Source organism: Talaromyces proteolyticus, assembly GCF_021365285.1.
Source record: "Talaromyces proteolyticus strain PMI_201 chromosome Unknown BGW36scaffold_1, whole genome shotgun sequence".
Classification (NCBI taxonomy): Eukaryota; Fungi; Ascomycota; class Eurotiomycetes; order Eurotiales; family Trichocomaceae; genus Talaromyces; species Talaromyces proteolyticus.
The window spans coordinates 2,603,067-2,618,767 of NW_025764277.1; the positions used below are offsets into that span (position 1 = coordinate 2,603,067).

The 15,701-nt window shown below is 47.0% G+C and overlaps 7 protein-coding genes across 7 annotated transcripts; 3 read left to right on the forward strand and 4 right to left on the reverse strand.

The window, feature by feature from the left end:
* Window positions 1-738: 738 nt before the first annotated feature.
* On the reverse strand, window positions 739-3,156 carry BGW36DRAFT_367869 (ATP-dependent RNA helicase SUB2). Its single transcript, XM_046214923.1, has 5 exons — window positions 2,717-3,156; window positions 1,714-2,124; window positions 1,304-1,664; window positions 999-1,256; window positions 739-942 (listed from the first exon to the last, which is right to left on the reverse strand). The coding sequence occupies exons 1-5, from the start codon at window positions 2,970-2,972 to the stop codon at window positions 897-899; spliced, it is 1,332 nt and encodes a 443-aa protein (XP_046078224.1). The 5' UTR covers window positions 2,973-3,156; the 3' UTR covers window positions 739-896.
* A 172-nt stretch (window positions 3,157-3,328) lies between these two features.
* Window positions 3,329-4,321, forward strand: BGW36DRAFT_367870 (RNAse P Rpr2/Rpp21/SNM1 subunit domain-containing protein). The gene has a single exon (XM_046214924.1). It carries the CDS (start codon window positions 3,403-3,405, stop codon window positions 3,976-3,978), a length of 576 nt encoding a protein of 191 aa, XP_046078225.1. The 5' UTR covers window positions 3,329-3,402; the 3' UTR covers window positions 3,979-4,321.
* A 767-nt stretch (window positions 4,322-5,088) lies between these two features.
* Window positions 5,089-5,718, reverse strand: BGW36DRAFT_393174 (uncharacterized protein; the record flags this gene model as incomplete). The annotated part of the gene is made up of 2 exons (XM_046217783.1): window positions 5,089-5,316; window positions 5,443-5,718. 2 exons carry the CDS (start codon window positions 5,716-5,718, stop codon window positions 5,089-5,091), a joined length of 504 nt encoding a protein of 167 aa, XP_046078226.1.
* Window positions 5,719-7,726: 2,008 nt separating this feature from the next.
* BGW36DRAFT_286473 (WW domain binding protein 11-domain-containing protein) lies at window positions 7,727-8,560 on the forward strand (the record flags this gene model as incomplete). The annotated part of the gene is made up of 1 exon (XM_046210418.1): window positions 7,727-8,560. One exon carries the CDS (start codon window positions 7,727-7,729, stop codon window positions 8,558-8,560), a length of 834 nt encoding a protein of 277 aa, XP_046078227.1.
* A 74-nt stretch (window positions 8,561-8,634) lies between these two features.
* On the reverse strand, window positions 8,635-9,284 carry BGW36DRAFT_15922 (uncharacterized protein). The gene has a single exon (XM_046209568.1). It carries the CDS (start codon window positions 9,083-9,085, stop codon window positions 8,708-8,710), a length of 378 nt encoding a protein of 125 aa, XP_046078228.1. The 5' UTR covers window positions 9,086-9,284; the 3' UTR covers window positions 8,635-8,707.
* Window positions 9,285-10,265: 981 nt separating this feature from the next.
* BGW36DRAFT_286625 (putative G2-specific protein kinase NimA) lies at window positions 10,266-12,566 on the reverse strand (the record flags this gene model as incomplete). The annotated part of the gene is made up of 4 exons (XM_046210434.1): window positions 10,266-11,872; window positions 11,929-12,337; window positions 12,394-12,446; window positions 12,512-12,566. 4 exons carry the CDS (start codon window positions 12,564-12,566, stop codon window positions 10,266-10,268), a joined length of 2,124 nt encoding a protein of 707 aa, XP_046078229.1.
* A 643-nt stretch (window positions 12,567-13,209) lies between these two features.
* On the forward strand, window positions 13,210-15,484 carry BGW36DRAFT_332882 (ankyrin repeat and BTB/POZ domain protein; the record flags this gene model as incomplete). The annotated part of the gene is made up of 3 exons (XM_046212866.1): window positions 13,210-13,443; window positions 13,510-13,595; window positions 13,657-15,484. 3 exons carry the CDS (start codon window positions 13,210-13,212, stop codon window positions 15,311-15,313), a joined length of 1,977 nt encoding a protein of 658 aa, XP_046078230.1. The 3' UTR covers window positions 15,314-15,484.
* Between the last annotated feature and the right edge of the window lie 217 nt (window positions 15,485-15,701).

Sequence of the window (15,701 nt, forward strand, 5' to 3'; positions counted from 1 at the left end):
TCATCGAGGAAGAAATACTAGACATAAGGAGCGTTTACATGTAGAAATCCCCCAATACATGTATTTCAAATATTACCACAACGTTTAAAATCAATTGACATAACCGATCCGGAGTATCAAAGAAACATTGAACTTGATATATTCATTTTTTATCAACCTCTTTACACATTCAGATAATAGCCGATCCAACTCCACATCTCTCAACTGAGTGGCCATCCTTTGCGAATCCCGGTGGATCTTGTTTATGTCAACGGCGACATCAACCAACGCCCTGCCCTCACCACTGAAACATACCGTATAACATTTGCAGCATAGTTGGCATATGTAGTACTACCATAAACCTAACTTATAAGTATACTTAATATAAGTAGTACTTCTTATTGTTATTATTTAGTGAATAAATCACTTTCTACCAGGTTCTTAATTGACAATCCATTCATGATTTCATCATCCCTGTTGATCGCGCTGTAATTGGATGGGTAGCATTGATTGTTCATTTCCCGACCAAGTTTTGGGATATATAGTACATGCGTAGTACTGTATATTATGGACTAGTGTTATCGATTAGTTTTTGCTTGATAAAATAACTGGGAGACTAATGAAATAATTTAGGCTGAGTTAGACCAAGCTGGACTGATTAACTAGGAGTACATGTAGAGGGTTAGCTTTTTTTTTGGCGGTATCGTATTACTGGAGTATGTAATCTGGGGCATTATTCCTATTGGGGTTCTGGATATGTTTACGCAGATAGCTCGAATATCATATTTATGACTACTACATATTGAGGTGAAGATGAATAACCCATTGGAACAAATATTTTTGAATACACGACCTTTTCTGTTGATAGTCAACCAAGACAAAGAAAAATTTCCTCCGAAATAAAGATGTCAGCTCAATCAGGCCATATAAGTGCTGGCATCCACGCCACCTTCGGGATATTCACTGATAAATTCGAGTGTTAGCGATCGTCAGGTACATTGGCTAGATGGATAACTTACGGAAGAGCCACTTCAAAGCGCTTCTCAATCTCCTTGAGCACTTTCTCGTCGTCCTCGCTGCTGACGAACGAAATCGAGAGACCCTTGGTACCGAAACGGCCAGCACGACCAACACGATGCAGATATGAATCTGCGTCGCCTGGCAGATCGTAGTTGATCGCAAGGTTGATGCGCTCAATATCGATACCACGTCCGAACACATCTGTGGCGACACAGATACGCTTGTTAAATTCCTTGAATTCCTTGTAACGTTTGATACTATACTCCATCAGCTGGATCCCTTTGGAATATGCTGGATTACATACCGCTCTTCCTGGCTGACTCCAGAGTGCACTGCAATACTGGGGAAGTTGCATTCGCGCAACAGCTTGTCTAGCTCGTTAGCACGAAGTGTGCTCTTGACGAAGATAATGACTTGGTTGAATTCCAAGTTGTCCAGTAAGTCGCTGAGCTTCCGGTTCTTCTCCTGCTCGCTGAGCTTGATGTAATATTGTTGAAGACCGTGAAGGGTAAGTTTAGTGTCATCGTCAACGTACACTTCGAGCGGGTTGCGCATAAACTTCTTGCAAATCGGGCGGACTTCCTGCGACAATGTGGCGCTAAACATCATCACCTGCTTCTCGGACGGAGTGTTGCGGAAGATCTCCTGTACATCACGACGCATATCTTGAAAATAGTCAGTAAATGCAATGACATTTCATTCCTAACAACCTACCAATCTGATCAAGCATCTTGTCACATTCGTCAAGAACGAAAGCCTTGACGTTGCGAAGAGAAAGTTTTTTCTCGCGTACAAGGGCGTTGAGACGACCAGGAGTTCCGACTACAATGTTAGGGCGCGTCTCCTTGTTACTGAGCAAGTCGATGTCTTTTTGCATCGGTGTGCCTCCGTAGAAAACAGCTGTCTTGACTTGTGGGAGGTACTTGCTGAAACGAGCATATTCGTTCTTGATCTGATACGCCAACTCACGAGTGTGGCACATAACTAGAACCTGGACCTCTCCCTCAACAGGATCGAGAGAGTGTAGAGTCGTCAAGACAAAGACGGCGGTCTTACCCAAACCAGATTTGGCTTGGCAGAGAAGATCACTGTGAAGCAAGCCTTGGGGAATGCAGACTTGTTGAACTGTGGTGATGCGCGAAAAGTTAGATCTCGTTGGGAACGAAAGATTGATAATTTGAACCGCATCGCATAGGTGAAAATGCTCGTCCGCCCATCTCTTTGGGTCGCAAATTGAACCGAAGGAAGTATCCAAAACAAGGAACTAACACCTAAATCTTGCAAACAGAACAATGATAATGGTGCTCAGGACATTTGCTTTTTTGCCACTGGATACTGCCGCAGGCAACATTTTCATGTCGCATATACGAGCACTAATCCAGGCCCGTCATATCTTCGATGCGATTTATAGCTTCGCCTGATAATCGCCGGGCAGAGGCTGTCCTTTTTACAAACCGGCCACCAAGTCATGCATGCATGTATGATGGCCCACCAAGATACCAGACGTTGCAGGCGAAATACAGCGTATGTGGTTCTTGGAAAAAATAATCGAGCAGGAAACTTCTTGTAAGAAAATTTCATGCAGCAACTCTCGTGTTGTCCAGCTGACGAAGCTTATGTCGCAATGATATTTCCTTCCCGCAGAGATGGACGAACGGAGCATAATAGGATAACAGAAGGCTGGTAGGAAATAATATAAGTGTGTAGTTAGACTAACCCTCCGATGGATGTTCGAATCCGCAATCGGTAATAGCACGCAGTAACTCAGTCTTGAGAAGAAAATCGCGGAAACCAGTCGAGTGAATACCAACGTAACTGCCCTTCTTGTCAGGACGGCCGCCGCTGACAGTCAAGTCGCCTTTCTTTGTCTCAGCAGAGCCATTTGCCTCGCCTGCAGCAGCAGCGACATTAGCAGCCTCGGTGGTCTGGAGCTCCTCGTCGGAGTAATCGATGAGATCCTCTTCGGTGGCCATATTGATAAATGGAGCGGGCGCGTAGAAACAACCCAGACAGCGTGTGCGATGGTGGAAGAAGGAAAAGGAAGTCGAGCTTCGGTTACTATCGCGGATGTGATAAAAGCGACACTCGGGTGCTCTTGGAACGTAGAGCGGTAGTTGACGGCGTGAAAGATGGAAGGGAGAAGAATCGACGTCGCGCGAGCTGAATGAAGGAGAGAAGAAAGCCTGGGCCGAAGGCGGTGTCTAGCCTGAACGTTAGTCATCACCAGCCTAGCCTCATTAGGCGTGCAGTGCCCGAAAGAGGCGACCTCAGGCTGGCGGGCTCTGATTGGCTGCTCAGCGCTTCAGCCTTGTTCGTCGATATCAGAGGCAGACAGTCTTCGCTTTGTCATGACTTTCAAGGTGTTTGGGCTATACATGGAGATATAATCATCCATTACCACCAATGGCAGTGTCAAAGAACAAGAAAGGAACCTCTGGAGGAGCACAAAGTCATATTCGCGCACGCCTAACTTATCTCCAAAAGGCCGCAACATATATATATTCAAAGCAACAAGACTTCAAACCAGGCACCCACACAGAGGAAACCGAATGCGAGAACACCACGCCAAAAACAAGCATCTCTACACAATCGCCATGTCAAGCGCCTGAAGAAGAAAACCGTGACCAAGAACCTGCAACTGCGTCACTGCCAAACCCCACAATTCGATATTGCCTTCCAAGGCAGTATATCAGCCACATGCGTGGGGTTTCTCGAAAAACCCAGCAACGCCTTTCGATTGAAACAAAAAGAACTTTTTGCAAGAGATGCGACCTCATTCTCATCCCAGGTGTTACATGCACGGAAGAAATCCAAAATGCGAGCAAGGATCGAAAAAAGCCTTGGGCGGATGTATTAGTGATACGGTGTTCTGGATGCGAGACAGAGAAGCGTTTCCCTCAAAGCGACAGACGGAGCAAGAAGTTGAAGGAGCGTAAGCAGGATAATAAGGAGTCTAAAGATCAGACTGCGATATCTTAGGTTCGGCGGGTCGTCACTATTGACAAAGAATTTTTTTAAGTCCAAACCTCGACTGAATGCTTTTGCTGTGAATATCGGTGAACCGAACAACAATAGGCGAAGTTTCTTGCTGTCCCATTATCCGAAAATATCAATTGATGTGGACAGCGAAGCGTCGACCCGTCTTCGACACAGCTTCACCATGTCACAGGCCTCTACAGCTTGGACTACGAGGCTAATCTACGAACAGTTCGACTTTGAACACAGTTAGAATATATATTTATATACTGAATGTTCAACTACTAGACACTTCAAATGGTGGCAAGTAATTTACACCTGTATAGCACTCGAGGACAATCAAATATATTCAAATCCAAGTAATTTTCTTGCCTACCTGTGCAACAAAAAGCACTGACATGGAAACAAAAGAGAAGCCTACGAGGTGGCCTACAAAATTATATCTAGACAAGATCAGACATTGGCCGACTGCCTGAAATCTCTTCTGGGTGAAGGGTAGGATAAATACAAAGCAATAAATTGAGCACCGTGAGCATGAATGGTATATAGCCGAAATATAGACAATCACGCAAATATACGAAGGCGCTCGAACTGAACAGAGAATGAATAGGAACGCCGACACACCGATCGCCTCCTATTCCGCTGTGAATGACATGAAAGAAAAATGCTAACAAAAAAGCTCATCGGGGAATCCAAGGTAGCCGCGAGGCTGTAAATCCAATCTTTATGCTGTTTTCCTTCCTAAACTATTAATCGTAAGAAAAAAAGTACAGTGAAAATACAAAGTACAGATACCTAGTTAGGATATCGAAATATTCAAAAGTGTGCGTCTATCACACTTGGTTGTAACTTGTGTCCGCGAGGACTAGATTATTGTATGAGTGTGTGGTTCATGAGTAAAGCTCTTGGTCGTGATAAAGGTGGAGATTGTAAATGGTGTAGAGTATGTTTGGCGATTAAGACAGACCTCCCAGCGGTCAATCTGGGCGTCACATAGTTGAGATCAATGGCCGCCGGGGCACATAATCATCGTGATGTCAGTTCCCAAAAATTAGGAGAAGATTATGGGTAGTAGGAGATGGTAGAGATATGAGCAGGGTAGATCAACGTGAATCATCGGCGGCGAGAAGAATGGTCAAGGCGGTGATCAAGGCTTTCGATCCGAGCACGGAAAGACTTCACGATATCTCTGATGTGACCGATCTTGGCGAGTTCATTCTCTAGTTCATCTAAAGAGGCGAGAATGGCACGCGTGCGTGCGATTTCAGCATCCGCATTACGAATAACATTGCCGGCTCGGTCATGACTGTTTTGTATGGACATTTGCATTTGATCTTCCAACTGTTGCACATCAAAAAAGTTAGCGCTCATATCCTGCAGCAGTCTCCTGGCCGTTCAGAATTGCCGCGGACATGTTTATATGTCGTAGGTTTCGACTGAGCTCCGCCAATGGGGAGTATTACATACATGATCAATGCGGTGACGAATCTGATCCTGAAGATATTCAAGCTGGTGTGAGAGCGCTCTTAAGCTCATGGGATCTAGCAAGAGGCGACCCTGACTGCTGGCGGCGCTTGCAGCTCGGGAGCTAGAACTGCTGTTGCGCCCAGAGCCTCGGCCTCTGGAGACGCTGCCAGCATGGCCTCCTCCCTGAAGCGCGATTTGCTGCTGTTGGCGAAGGATCTGGATTTCGGAAGACGTGAGACCAAGGGAGGTATCGGGAATTGAGGTTGCGACGGACATTTGGTTCTGACAGAGACATACTCTGTCTTACACCGACGAGCAGGAAACGGTGCCGATCAATCTGGTAGCAGAGGTACACGACGGACGGCAGTTCATGATGGCTTGTCGAGAAAGAGCCGATGTGGTTGAAGGTAGGGCCGAAACAAAAGTCGTCAGAGAAGCAGCGGCGTGTGTAGGTGTAGACGAGGCGAGGAGACCCCAGAGTGGAGCAACGGCGGTGGGCGATAATATGTGAATCCGTGCCTGTCGCTCACGTTCTTTTTTTTATTTTATTTTTTTCTCGCCAAGGCGCGATATATTGCCTGGGAAGCTACGCAAATGCAGGCGACTTGCCAGAGGGGATCGCAAGGGGGGAACCCGGTGGTGAGGTGAGGGAGAATGGCCGGCGCGATAATAATCGTAGAGGCTAAGGCGATGGCGGCCGTTCGTTCGTTAGACGGATGCGAGGATGGTGTGGGGAGACTGCCGAGGAGAGACGGTGCGCCGCCCAAAAAGGCGCGGGCTGTGACGGTGGACAGGATTATCACTGTAGTGTGATGATAGGCAGAGTCACAATGTGAGCAGACAGGAGGGGACTGAGAGGGAGGGGGATGTCGGGAGACGGAGTGAGATGGGCGAGCGGAGGAAGAAGGTTCGTTCTCTTTGGCTGGCGACGGCAAGGATTGCTTATTAGTAGTAATGATCGAGTCGAGAGAAGAAGAATAAGAATCACAATGCAATAAATTGAAGCGCGTAGAGCGTCTGGAGCTAGCGTGTGGGGGGTGCTCCTCGAGTTCTCCTACACGAGCGAGAAGAGCTGGATGAAGCAAGAGTAGCGCGCAGGTTGGGGGATGCAGCGGTCAAAGCATTATTGATGCTACTCGCCAGGTCCCGTGAAGACTCGACTCAACTGAAGCCTGCACACACCACAGCCGAGGCCGCTGTCTTTCTGTCTTTCTTGCTTTTTGCGTCGCCAGGACTGGGTGCTTGGAAGTGGCATTACGATCCTGTTTCTGACGTTGGCTTAATGAGGCTCTGCTATTGATGCGTCCATCTGGATATGATTGGCATTCCTGTTTCTACCACGTATATATCAAAACGCCTCTGTAGTTTCCTGCTCAGCAATGGCACGCCCAATTGGCCTCAATTTTCAGACCGGCGTCTCACCCCCGACACAGGTTGTTCAGCCCGACATCGTTCCATGTCCATCACTTGCATGTCGTGCAACCCCGGTGCCGTGGATGGGGTACACTAATATGACACAAGCTGAATACAGTATTAAGATTGCTACCTGGCTTTCATATGCATTTACACCATTGATGTCAGATTAATTTAGGCTACTTGGGGGACCGTCCGTAGATAATGCAAAAAGTTGAAATATTATTAATATTGATCTGGGGAGGGCTCCTATACCTAATCCACATCTGTGGTGCTGTATTCAAACCCTTGTCACTCGACTGTAGATGGGGGCCCCAGGCAGCGAGGCACCACCGGAGCATGGGCGGGCCGCGACTTCCCTCTCTCTCGCTGCGAATCGACTGCCTCCATCGTCTTCCGTCATGATTTTCTTTTGGGCGCCCAAAGATTGCCCAAGTCTGACTCTTCCGTACCAGTTCTTGCCATTATTTAGATCCATCTGTCTACCGATGCCCAAAGTGTGAGGCTAGGATACTGCGGACCGTTTGGTTTGGATTGGGTCGGTGTGGTCCCCAGGTGCTAGCTCGCGACTGGATCAGAGAGCTTCTCGTCTTATGCACCTTCAACCACAGAACCTGTGAGATTTGCCGCTTTTACCCACCACTGCTCTAGACCGCTGCAAGAGCTTGAGAGTGCGCATTATTACGACGGATTACGTTCCGTGCTTGCATCATTCGTTGCGGGCAAGAAACCGAATCGACCGGAACGAAAAAAACTAACCAACAAGCTGAGTCGATTCAGACACCGACGCCTAACATTCCAACCACCCAACGAATCCCAACGAAACCGTCTCTTATAGCCAAACTTACTCGTTGGCATCGACTCGTCAGGTATGGCCAAGGATAAGGAGCGAAATGTGAACCCCGCACAGGCGCAGCGGAAGTTGGAGAAGCAGAAGGCGCTGAAAAAAGGGAAGGCGGAGGCGGCAGCACGCCGCAATGAGAAGCTCGCGCGCCGCAACCCAGAGCGGATTCAGCGACAGATCAATGATCTCAAGGCGGTCGAGGAATCCGGCCAGTCACTACGCCCGCGAGACAAACAGGTTCTGGAAGAATTAGAACGCGATCTCCGCGCGGTACACAAAGCACGAGAGGCCCTCGGCGACAAAGCACCTCATTTTGGGCGACAACCACAATATCAAAATCGAGACAATGCTGTGCTAGGCAAAAGGAGGAGAGACGAGCAACGATGGAAAGAGGAAAGCGAGAGCAGCGACACAGATGAAAGTGTTCGCAATATCCCGATGCCTCGAGATACTCCGCCTCCGATACCCCGCCGACATCGCAGACGGGATGATGAAGGCGAATCCGGTCAACGGCAAGCACATCCTTTGCCTAGCAAACCAGAGGCTGTACATCAACCCAAGACCGTTTATGAATCTGCCCCAGTGATTAGGGATCTGAGGCAAGAGGCTGTTAGCAAGTTTGTGCCAGCAGCTGTTCGAAGGCAACAGGACGCTGTTAAGGGTCGAGGGAAACTTGTTGAACCAGAAGAAATGGATCGCCTAGAAAAGGCAGGCTACTTGCAATCCTCTAATGCCCTCGGACAAGCTTCAGAAGAAGCCGAACAAGACGTAGACGAGGTGTTAAAACAAATTGAAGCGGAAACTCGAAGACCACCACAACACAATGTGGAGATCGAAGAGGTTCCTGACGAAGATCTTTAGTGCTAGCTACTGATTGCGGGCTAGGCGATCATAAGTACAATAAGACCGAGACAAATGTTATGAAGAGTGAAGATTCAGATCCTATCAAGTATCAATACCAAGGTGTCCAGATACAAAATACGGACACGTCAGACTGCGTTTTCCCCATCAAGCGGCCAACAAACCATACAACCCCCAAACAGCCCACGCAGTATGCACCCCTACGACGGGAGCAAAGGCCCATTCCAACCCATATTCACCTTCCACCAACCGACTCCAGGAATACATCGCCAGACAACCTGCATGATAAAGTGTGAAACAAGCACCCAAAGCGCGTCCCACTTCTGTGCGCCTGATATGATGATGCCGAAGTAAATATCCAAGAAGCACAAACGGAAAAAGAACAGTCCCCGTACAGCGCGTGAAAAAGCGGCCAGCTGGCGAGATTGCTAGGTCAGCGCGGGCTGCTTCTGGAAAGAAGACCGGAGAAAGAGTGAAGAAAACGAATGCGTCGCCGGTTTGGATGACCAGAGCAGATGTGTACATTAGCCGGATGGAGAGCGGTTGGGTTGGTGGTAGTGTTGAGGGACTGGCACCGGACTACAAGGCATTAGGGTTAATCATTTGATGCGCTTCAGAATCAAAGCCTGCGTTTGGTGATATAATCGGAATGGCGATTTGACTGGCTCAGACAAAAAGCGAACCATACTCAACGCAAAAAAGAGAACTTACCATGGTGAGTGTATATGCAATATCTAGTACTCGTCTTTCTTGCTGCTGTTCTCAATTAGCAAGTAGTTTCCAGGTTTCATGAACATGAGAACGAAAAAAAGCAATAGGAAATTTGATATAAGCAAACTATCTTTGAGTGTAGGGATTGTTGAGATCCAACTAACCTACGTTTGAGCAGCTGAAGTCACATACCAGGTTGAATTACATGTAGTATGCAGATACTGATAATCGTTGATTACAGTCTCTCTAACACACTATCTTTCTTTGTCCTTGCCTTTATGTCTCTTCAGATAATGATAATTTGCATTGCATGGCAGAATATACCCAATTGTATATGCGAATATTAATACTACTACGTCTCCAGCCAGGAATGTAGTTGCAGCTGCATGTGACATCTCGTATTGCGGATAGACGATTCGCCGACCCGGTGGCGGTTTTCAAATGAGAATACAAAACAATGCGATACAGAAACAGTCTAGACAACATCTGGAAGGATGCGTAGTTCAGTTTGTGAAATGATGAACGAAGTGACAATGACATTAGCACTAATGGCTCATAGTATGCCTCTTCTAGAAGCTGGAAATTGATATATCGTCGACAGGATGCTATCATTAAGCATCGCCGCCTCAGGACATGTACAGTACAAAGAAAAGAAAAGAGGAATAGAAAGGAAAGGATAATATAAACAGCTATCTTCGTCAAAAGACCCGAGCGTATACGAAAGAGGATTGAATTTGAGCCATCAATGGAACATTGAGGCGATGAAATACTTTATAAAAAGACTCCGACAAACAAGCGCACATGTACTCCAACCCGTCATACGCCTGAAAATGCGACCGACACTACCCAACGATAACGCCAGTGTGAACCAAAAGACCCTGAGAAGAAGAAGAAAAAGAAAAGAAAATTGAGGATGACGTTCCACATTTACACTCGTCATGTGATATACTGTGATTCAGAAAGGATTGAATGAGTATCTCTTTTGGGATATAAATCATCGCAAGCTGCGCACTATTCGTCGAGAAATGAACGGACTGGGCATTTCTTCGGTAGCAGGATCCCATGTAGCTGGCGATTCACTGAAAGTCCCACAAGATGATGTTGATGTGTAGACACGGGAGTCACTTGACACTCGTTTGGCATCTTCGAAAGCACGGCCGCCGGCTCTCGCTTGAGCAAGTTCGACTAGAGTGCGGCCGCCCATGTTGCGTTGCATTACGGCTTTGTACATATCCTCGCTACCGGAACCGGACTTGGAACTAAGCGGTCTGGCAGAGCCTTTGCGTGTGGGCGAACCTGCGTCTCCGATGAGATTTGATGTGGATGGAATCTTTGATAGTCGTCGATTGGGAGACTTGGATCTTATTTCTGCAGCGACTTGGCGTGTCTCAGACTGCGAAGGGGCCGTGCTCGCTGGAGGTGGTGGTAGCCTCGAAGCGCCGGCAGGAAATATGGAAGGCTGGTGGCTCATCTTCTGCACCATAGTAGCTGTTTGGTGGCGGAGTAAAGGGCGTCTAGCGGCCTTTAACGGATCAGGCTTTACCCTAGGACGAGTAGGGGATGGGAGGTCTGGTATATCTTCCTCATCATCCGAGGTCACAAAGGATTGCTCCCACCGGGCCTTTTGCTGCGAATTTTCAGAGAAGAGGTTCTTGGACACGGGAGCAGTACGTCGTGGAGAAAGAGAGAGAGAGGCAATAGTGATAGGAGAGGGTTCACCCATCTGCACGTCAACGGGAGATTCCACGGTAGTCTTTGCGCGACTGAAAGGTGTCCTCGTTTCTTTTCGTACGGGCTTATTCCGGCTTGAACGAGGCGATTCAGCCGATAAGTCACTGATATCTGTTGTTGATGGAAAATCCGAATCCTCGCTGCAACTAACTGATGATGTTGATACTGCTCGCTCTGGAGCTGGTGGTAGCACTTCTGGTAATTTGGCTTTGGGGGATTGCCTTTCTAGTTCAGAAGCCACACGGGCTCGCACTTCTGTTTCGAATTGTCTGGATAATTCCTCATATCTCAGCTGTACCTGGCGTTCAATTTCTAACCGTGCTTTCACTTCCCATTCACGACGAACACTGGCTTCTATTTCTTCCCTTGTCGAAGCTCTGTCTTTTTCATAGTTTGCAAGCTTGGCCTCTACTTCCTTCATTTTTTGCAAAGCTGTCTCTTCTCGTCTCTTTGCCTTGTTGTTTAGATCTATAACTTCTCTTTCCTTTCGCATCAGACGGACAATGGGAAGGTTAAGCAGCGCTGCAGTGTCGGGTCGTTGGTCTGGGTTTACACGAAGACAGCTTGCAATCACACTCTTCAACTCGGGTGAATAGAAATCCGGGAGCGGAGAGAACTTGCCGTCGCGTATCTTTTGAACAAGTTGAATGTGCGTCTTGGCATTAAAAGGTGGTGATTTTTCGCACAGCTCATACATGATACACCCAAGCGCCCAAATGTCGGAGTGTAGTGTATATTTCTCGGCGGCACAAATCTCAGGCGACATGTAGAAGGGTGTACCGACGTAGGTGGACGCGAAGTCATGAGATTGCATGAGCTTCGATAGACCAAAGTCACCAAGTTTCACGCTGTTGTCACTACCCAGGAAAACTGCGGAGGTGCATTAGTGATATGCGTACAAAACACTATCCTATTAATAGACTCACTATTTTCTGGTTTCAGATCACGGTGCAAGATCATCACCTGAGCTTGTTTCCCTTTCAATCCCTGCTTAGGTGCCGTTGCACCCAGCACACTTGATCCAATTGGTGGTGCGTCGACTCCGTAATGGCAACGATACAGAGCAGTAGCCAGTTGAGTCAGAATCCGCCAGACGAACTCCTCTTCGGCGTATTTGTTGCTGTTTTTCAGGTTTTTGATCACCATACCAAGATCCCCGCCTCCGCAGTATTCCATATAGAGATACAAGTCTTGCGAGACCTTAAGATGCTCTCGGTGATAGTACGCGACGATGTTGGGGTGCCGGAGAGAGCTCAGGATGTTGAACTCAGCTGTCAGTTGTTCCCGTTCTTTCTGTGACATCTTGATGTAATTTATTTCTTTCCGGCAGAGAATCTAAAGACAGGTGCTATTAGCCCGACTCGAACAAGCAATCAAAGCTAAAGACTTACGAAGCCATCTGTTTTGCGCTTGACTTTTCGGATGATTCCAAATGAACCAGCCCCTGCCTTTTTGTCAGTCTCCAGTTGAGGAGGGCACATTGCGGATTGCATTGAGCATTGAGCGTACCAATCTTCTCCAGTACCTCATACTTGTCTGCTTCTGCCAAGGCAATGCCTGCCATTGTGTCCGTTGGGCCTGTGGAAGGATATATAACGGAACCGGTGTCCTAGACAATGCTGCTAGTACAGAGCACTACTGTACTATAAGATCATGAAGATGTTGTTATTATTCGATGGGCTGGGGGTTGTTAGTATATGTGAGGTACTCTCTCACTGTCGAGTGGGAGAAAACAAGAGTTAAAATGGGGTCGTGAATCGGGTCGCATGGAGAACCTTCAGATCGCCAGATGCACTATACAGCTCGAAATGTTTTGAGGGTCCTTTGTTGCTGAGCAACGCCTGTCCTGCATTCCGAAGGCGGTGAGCTTTAGGTTGGTTCCTGCAGCGCTATTCCGGAGTGGGCTGGGGGCTTGGCAGTCTCTGTTCGCTATGGGCTTTACACTTGCCTGATTATATTTTAATTGATTTTATATTGCTCATGGTATAATCCTCGAGAAAACTTCCGTAAGAGCCAAAAATAATCTTTGAAAATCATGATCCCAGGGCGTATACCATTGTAATTAGTAATTCGTAAAATATCCCGTGATCCGCCTTATCGATAAGCTCGCAAGCCTCCCGTGGATCATTAAATATTAATTCCGGAAACCCCGCGCTGCCGATTATTATCTTTCCTTCGAGAAGCAGTTTTTTGCTCGCTTTTTCGACATGACAGATTCGGAGGTGCTTCGTAAAGATCAGCTTGAAACACGACTACACAATGAGAAGAAGTTGATCAGCGAGGGTGCGCTCAAGGACGACAATCCTTTAGACTTCAGTGAGGGGTTCCGTCAACTCTGTGATGCCTGTCGGAAAGGCGATCTGAAAGTGTGCCAGGAGAAGATCTCGGAGGGTGTCAATATCAATGCGCGAGATAGTTATGACTACACGCCGCTGATTTTGGTTAGACGCTATTGATGCCATTCTCGTTTGGAATACCTATTGATTGATGACTAATGGGCATTGTAGGCGAGTCTGTGTGGGCATTTTGAAGTAGTAGAGCTTCTACTAGAGTCTGGTGCTTTGTGCGAAAGAGATACATTTCAAGGGGAAAGGTAGGATCCTTCCTCTCTAATGGTGTCGAACTGTCAAGGTTTCCATACTGACACACTCTAGATGTTTGTATAATGCCCTTAATGACCGTATACGTAATCTTCTACTCAAGTACGACTACTCCAAGTCCACGGATCCTCTCCAACCGCTTGCTGCACATATGTCATCACTCTTGGTGCGAGAACATCCGCAAACATGGGATATCGTCGTATCAGACGGCGATGAATCGCTTTTCCTCCACAAATTCATTCTCGCGGCACGTTCGCCTTATTTCCAAAAGAAACTTGCGGTGTCACCAGAAGCAACTTCTTGGAAATTACCTAGTACAGTGCCGCCTGCAGCTTTTGGTGCAGCTATAAGATATCTCTATCTCGGCGACTCTCCGAGGGAACTACGGAGTGGCCCTGGCACTGGATTTACTGAGTCCGAAGTTGCTGCTGGTATAGACAAAATTGGAAGATATCTTGAAATCCCCAGACTTCTGGATAGCATCCTAGATAGTGGAGACAGAAGACTGGCTAGACAGAGGAGGGCAGATGAAATATCTCGCGGCCGGGACCAATTGGAAACTTGGTTCGAGACAAACGTTCTCGGGCATAAGATTACCGTTGAGACAAGCAAGGCTAAAGATGTGAAATGGGATCGCCAGAATGCTATCTTTGCAGACGTCTTACTCCAAGCGGATGAAATCCCAGAAGTTGGTGAATTGGATGCCGATGCCCAGGATGATAACCGAGCAAGCTCAATCCCTATAGGTCCTGGTGTAGACGCAGCGGAGGCTTCTCGTGATCAAACATCAATACTGTACCCTGTTCATCGAGCAATGCTCTTGCGTTCCGAGTTCTTCAACGCCATGTTCTCATCAACATTCAAGGAAGCCCAAATGACGGAGCATCTCAATATAATAAGTGTCGACTGCTCACCAGAAGTGCTTGAAATTATACTGCGATATTTTTACACTGAAAAGGCAGATTTCCCGCTAAATGTGGCGGTAGACGTCTTGTTTACTGCCGATCAATTATTTATTGAGAAACTCAAGACTAAAGCCGCGGTGGTTATTAGCAGTTTGGGTAGCGCTAATATGTCTCAAGCGCAGGCATCCAAGACCTGGCCCAAGAAAGCAAAGGGCCAGAAATCAGAAGCTAATGGCGTAGTGGAAGATGAAGATATTGATATATATGAAATTTTACGTGCCGCCTGGCTTACTCGGGTGCAGCGGTTAGAAGAATTTGCCGCACGATATTTTGCTTATCGGCTGGAAGAGCATATCGACACCGAAGAGTTTGCGGAACTAATTCAAGAGTCTGCGGGTCGCATCCAGAAGAGACAGGAAACGGACTCTATTGAATTGCTGGACGATATCCGGTTCTATCTTAGCGAACGTTTCCGTTTGCGATTCGACGATGCTGGTCTTGCGGAAATGATTGAAGAAAACGCTCCTCAGAACTGGTATCCTGACACGCAAACTAATGGCGAACAGGCTATTGCAGACGGTGTTGCAGAGCTGGATATATCAGGCAAAGATTCAGAAGCAAAGAATGAGGATACTAGCAAACCAGTCACACAGCAAGACAATATGGTATTGGTTGATCAGGGGACCGTCATCAGGACATTAGATGGCGCTGTCGTCGAAGACGAGTTTGATAAGGATGCAATGAATTACCGCATATTGCTCGACAAGCTCGACCGCTTATTAGAACGACTAGACTTGGATGCATAGTTGCGTGGAATTAGGTGCAATTCGCATTTACAAATGATTATATTGTGGTAATGTATATAAGTATTGTTTTTCGAGCATCCGCATATTGAATATTTGGCAAAACCTTTGAGAGAATGCTATATTATTACGCATACAACAAGATAGAAATATGAATACACGTATCTGAAATCATCCCATCGAGAATATATTGTATATCGTATATTGGTTAAAGTCCTTGCTGTTTGGGTTTATTAGACTGGGTAGATTTCCGAGGACTAGGGCTATTTATGAGACGAAGTGAGCGTCTGGAGTTGCTTTATATAGCAGATGTCTTGAAACTTGATTTTTATAAACTAAATAGAGCAAATTTTGATCTTAACCTTCAAGACCAACTGGTAGTAGGTTATTT

Coding starts and splice junctions, on each gene's coding strand:
- BGW36DRAFT_367870 (XM_046214924.1), top strand. CDS start 3,403: ATGGCAGTGTCAAAGAACAAGAAAGGAACCTCTGGAGGAGCACAAAGT.
- BGW36DRAFT_15922 (XM_046209568.1), bottom strand. CDS start 9,085: ATGTACACATCTGCTCTGGTCATCCAAACCGGCGACGCATTCGTTTTC.
- BGW36DRAFT_367869 (XM_046214923.1), bottom strand. CDS start 2,972: ATGGCCACCGAAGAGGATCTCATCGATTACTCCGACGAGGAGCTCCAG. Junction 1,665..1,713: donor CAAGATGCTTGATCAGATTG/GTAGGTTGTTAG, acceptor ACTATTTTCAAG/ATATGCGTCGTGATGTACAG. Junction 943..998: donor CGCTTTGAAGTGGCTCTTCC/GTAAGTTATCCA, acceptor CGAATTTATCAG/TGAATATCCCGAAGGTGGCG.